This window comes from Crinia signifera, chromosome 4 (genome assembly GCF_055691185.1).
Source record: "Crinia signifera chromosome 4, ASM5569118v1, whole genome shotgun sequence".
Lineage (NCBI taxonomy): Eukaryota > Metazoa > Chordata > Amphibia > Anura > Myobatrachidae > Crinia > Crinia signifera.
In genome coordinates, this window is record NC_139220.1 from 334,472,871 (window position 1) to 334,478,335 (window position 5,465).

At 40.7% G+C, this 5,465-nt stretch overlaps 1 protein-coding gene across 1 annotated transcript; it reads left to right on the forward strand.

The window, feature by feature from the left end:
• The first annotated feature begins 2,455 nt into the window (after positions 1-2,455).
• LOC146073513 (olfactory receptor 5AP2-like) lies at positions 2,456-3,397 on the forward strand. The gene has a single exon (XM_083180689.1). It carries the CDS (start codon positions 2,456-2,458, stop codon positions 3,395-3,397), a length of 942 nt encoding a protein of 313 aa, XP_083036815.1.
• The last annotated feature ends 2,068 nt before the right edge of the window (positions 3,398-5,465 follow it).

The following is a 5,465-nucleotide window of genomic DNA, read 5'->3' on the forward strand; positions in this document are numbered from 1 at the left end:
CTTTACAAGGGGGAGAGCCGCATGAGGCTCAAGAGCCACGGGTTGGCCACCACTGGACTAGAGGATCAGACTTCAGAGCAATCTGCCAATGAGTGTATAAAACTACATACCAGGTGTGTGGAGCTGGAGCAGTAATCATCTGCTAGAAGGCTGACATCTATGGTTCTGGGAGCAGAAGAGACAAGCTACTAGTGTCCTTCAAAGGGGGAGAATCCCAGCTTTTGGAGTATACCCTCAGAAAAACTCTAAGTGAGACAGAACCTGAAATATCTGACTGGGAAGAGCAATTAACAGGCTTGGATGGGGACCACTGCTTTGAAGTCTGATATCTCCGGTTCCCAAGGGCCGATTTTTAAAATTCTTGTACCTTAGGTGGACATCCATCTTTGGAAGCAGAAGCAGGAGCACTGGCTCTACCTACTCTTTTTGTCAATTCAACTGCCCGAACCAGCCTAAAAAAGGACCTGAATACTAGAATTATTTCATCACCAAGTGGCAAGCCCCACTCCACGCTCGATACAGAAGGGACTTTGGACATACCAAGGGAAATTCCATTCCATCAGGATCCATTCCCCCCTCCAGTGAGCAAAGTGGACGGTAAATATATCTATTGCTCTGGTTACCAAAGGCGGTCCCAAAAATACCAATCTAGGCAATATAGGAACGGACAGTTATTCCAGTTCATCCCCATTCTGCTACCATACCCATGCCCCTTTTTTATCAATATTTTATGTACATGTGTGGCCATGTGGCCTATTAAATTGTTATGATCTTTTTATATATAAATCTGTGAAGTCAATCCAACTGCTAATTGGTTTTTTATTAATTTAGAATTTCTAGCGCTGCATATTTTCGTTTTTTTCTCTTGTTTGTATTTTCAGGTTTGACAAACCTGATTTTATTGCAGCTGCTTTTGAGTGAAGCAGGTCACATCTAGCGCCCCTAGGGTATCCCTCCCTTGCCACACAGCAGGAAGAGGGACCCAATTTCTTTCCAATTTATCAACTTTGGCCTGCCTGCTCACTGGATACCACCAGTGAGCAGGCAGGCCAAAGAGGTCCAAGCAGGGGTGTAACTAGATATTTATAGGCCCCATAGCAAAAGTTTTTAAGGGCCCCCTATTTAGCAACTGATAGTGATACATGTATGTAAAACATTACTCAGACAGTAAAGATGGGCCCCCTTAGCTCAGGGCCCCATAGCAGCTGCACCCCTTGCACCTACGGTAATTACGCCCTTGGGTCCAAGCTTGCTTGATATAATGAGTATATGGATAAGTATGATACATGTAAGAATATTGAATTGAATAATAATTCTGGAACATAAACATTAAATGTTTTTGTATGTTAGTCAACAGTACTGTAAATTATTTATGTCAAAGTATGTTAATCAGTATGAGATTAATTGTGGGATATGTGATATATTTCTAAAATATGAAATGTATCTAATTGTATGTCTTAACCTTTTGCAGTCCAGTTTTTTTTTCTTTGCAACAGTCTGGTTTAAAGTTTCAATTAATTGTCATTTTTTTAAATAAAAAAATGGTCTACATTGAATGTTTAATGTTTTTATTTCAAGTGGCTCGCCATTGGATCTGCTACTAGCGCTAGGGCTGGTGAGCCTGACTAGACGTTGGACTTCAAAGGGTTAAAATGACTAATGAATGAATAAAATGTATTTCAATAAACAATAACAATACAAAGTATACCAAATAAACCCTCAATTCCCTTTTGTTGCAGATACTGTATGAATTGAAAAAAATGAATAGAGATACTTCATAATATAGGTAACTATTTTGGACCCTTACAATAGCTGGTTTGTTTAATGAAACTCTCATTCTGTACATCACAAAAATGTGCAAAATGCGACAAACATGAGATTAACTTAGAAATGGCACAAATTGTGACGTTTCAGAGGTGCATGAAAACATGGGTAGACCACATTGCACCCCAAACAAGTAGAAACTAAAACACAGTAGCAGGACTATATAGAAGGCTCTTAGTGATCATAAGAAAAGTACGTCAGGTTCTTAAAAGGTGGAAATTGGTGATTTCTTTAAGGTGAATAAATGAATGTCGGGACAACAGCCATAGCCTGTAGAAAGTGCTTCTCAGCAAAGTCGAGCTCGCTATAAATTTTAGGGTACAAAAAAAATGTCTGTATAGTAATTCCGCTATTCAAATGCATCCAAGTGATTACTTATTAATTGGGAGGGATGCACCAGAGGTTCTGCACTGTGTTCCAACATTTTTACCTTCTCTAAAGAAGCCAAGAGATTTTGGAATATAATATAATCTACAGTGTGCTACCCCTGTGAGAACAGCTAGCGGGACCCAACTTACACCTATTTAAATTGCCCCCCATATGTTGAGTTATTGTTATGGTTCGAACTTGGTAACTGCTTCTTGCCCTCAACCATAATATGTTTATTCCAACTCTAGAGAGAATGTATTCAATGGACGTCATAAACTCAACTCAAGTGAAGGTCTTTGTGTTTTCTGGGCTGACTGATAATGATAAACTTGCCCCGTTCCTCTTCATACTCTTCTTACACATTTATATGGTGACCATACTGGCAAATGTTGGCATGATGGCAATCATCTACAGCAGCACAACCCTCCATACCCCGATGTACTTCTTCCTGAGCTACCTCTCTCTGGTGGATATATTCTACTCCACAGTAATAACTCCTAAGATGATGCATGACCTCGTTTTTGTAAGTAAGACCATCTCATTCAATGGCTGCGCCCTACAGTTTTACTTTCTTTCTGCCCTAGGATCTACTGAGGCTCTTCTTCTCTCCAACATGGCGTATGACCGCTATGCTGCTATCTGCCAACCGCTCCACTATGTGTCCATAATGACTAAAAAGAAATGTCTTTCTCTTGTATTTTTTAATTTGTCCATTGGCTTCCTGCAGTCATCAGTGCAGACCAGCTGTGTGTTCAATCTCAGGTTCTGCAAGTCAAACCTTATAGACCACTTCTACTGCCACACACCGTCATTGCTCAGACTGTCCTGCTCCGACACGTTCTCCTGTGACATGGTAACTGTTTACTTTGTAGGTGTTTGTGGCCTAGGTTGTTTGATGATTATCCTCGTGTCCTACATGCTTATTATAACTTCTATTTTACGGATACAATCTGCAGAGGGACGGCAGAAAGCATTTAGCACCTGCTCCTCACATTTCTTGTGCATCTGCATCTTCTTTGGGACCATTTTCATCACTTACCTACACTCTCCTTCCCGTGACTTTGAGAAACAAGACAAGGTGGCATCTGTCCTTTATTCAGTGGTGACCCCAATGCTGAACCCACTGATATACAGCCTGAGGAACCGAGAGGTTAAACGGATCATGATGCGAGCAGTGCACAATCTTACTGATTTAAAAATATAATTATATCAAACATTAGCTGGAGGCTATTTATCAAAGCTTAATGACCCAGCCAAATGCATGGTCCTATTATGTAGGCGGGGGTGCTGCTATGGACAACATTTATTGGCATCTGCTTAGGGCATCAAGATCTGGGGGGGGGGGCACCACTGAGTCTGCCTATAACAAAATTATGGTTGTCTATGAGGAAGACATCCTAGTTATACTTAATGAAGTTGGCAGCTGTAGAACTTCTAAGATGCCACTTCCGCACTTTCTATTGAGGGTATGGAAAGTGGACATTAGTGACAGTGTGGGGTTTGGGGGCAATAGGTTGAAACTTTGCCAAAAATTCAGATAATTCTTACACCAGCCAATAGAGGCACGTAGCAACAGGAACGAAAAATGGTTATCCCTTTGTTGGTGCACTTGTTGAAATGATCATAAGATATAACTTTTAATTCATAATGCAGAAAGTGAATAATTTCTTGGGCGCAAATGGGTAACAAGTAATTTATTGGAAAAAAGGTAAAAGCATCACATAAAACATCTGGAATAAAATACAATGAGGACAAGAATAAATCCCTCTCACCCAGTGTAGGTGGTGGAGCCACAGATGGCAAATGCAGAGTGTCCCAAAGAGATCCACCCTGCAGGCTCCACAAGCTTAGCACTGGGTTGGGTCCTTAGGTGGTAGCAGCAGTCCTGAGTCACATACAAAACATCAAAGATAAAGTGCAATAAATGAATTAATCCCTCTCACCCAGTGTAGGTGGTAGAGCCACAGATGGTAAGAAGCAGAGTGTCCCCAAAAAAGATCCACCCTGCAGGCTCCACAAGCTTAGCACTGGGCCAACGCGTTTCGAGTCTCTTGGACTCTTTGTCAAGGCTAATGAAATTTTGTGAGGTGCTGCTATTTATGGGAAAAAGTGCGGGAAAAGAGATTTCAATTTCTTAAAGGCAGGAAAAACACAAAAGAAGACAAAAAAAAAGCACCCGTAAGATGGACTCAAAAAATACAAGGAAATATGATAACATCACTCAATGGAGAGAGGAGGAACACAAACAGAAATCCTTTAGAACCAGAGACTATGGGAAGACACAAAGGGACTCTGAAAGACCTCATTACAAACCAGCCCATACCAATAGAAATGAGTATCACCATCTGAAACCGCGACAGTATGAAGAAAGAACATCTTTCAGACCCCATCCCCGGAGAGAAGAACCTCCAAGAGAGAGGAATTGGAGAAATCGTTATGAACCATTCAGAGACATTACACCCATCTCACGTCGAGGTCCAAACAACAATTTTTTAGAGGAGAGAGGCCCCGCAAGGAGGCCCTACTAGGACATGGAACTAAGAAAATGAAAAGGGGTACCAGGGCTGGGAAAAATAGAAACAAAGCTAGAAGTAGCATCAAAAAGAAGACAATGAAAGGAAGACAAGATAAACAAGAAGATCACATTGCAGAACAGCCCTGTCATATTCACAACCTCAGTTCCAGAATACTCACCAAGGAAGAGGAGTCAGTTCTACATCGGGGTTTGAAATTTGCCCCTACTGTTCAGATGGACCATTTTCAAGCCTTTATGGATGTACAAAAATATGTGAGAAAATTAACGTTAAAAAAGTTTTTTCATAATAAAGAGCAACCAGAAGCCCAGGAATCTTCCACCTTTAGGGCAAAGTCAAATTTTTTTCCTGCACATCTAAAGGGACCTTACGTAGAGAGTTTTACTAGATCAGTTTTGGACGATCTAGAAACACTCAATCAAAGTAAATATATACGAAATTGGAATTTGACAAGAAAGGAAATAACAGCCCTAAAAGAATTACAGAGCGATAAAACCATAGTGATTAAACCCTCTGATAAAGGGGGAAGTGTGGTCATTATGAACAGGGATTGGTACAAAAAGGAGATCATGCGACAGTTGGAGAGCATCACATATAAGAAGCTTAAAACTGATCCTACAATGAGAATCAACAGTACCTTTGAAAAATGGTCAAATGAGAGCAGAACAAAGGAGATCATCACTCAAGACGAAAGATCTTTTCTACATCTGCCCCATCCAACAGTACCTACCATCTACA

What these genes read in the sequence shown, in the direction of transcription:
- LOC146073513 (XM_083180689.1), top strand. Translation starts at nt 2,456, where the DNA reads ATGGACGTCATAAACTCAACTCAAGTGAAGGTCTTTGTGTTTTCTGGG.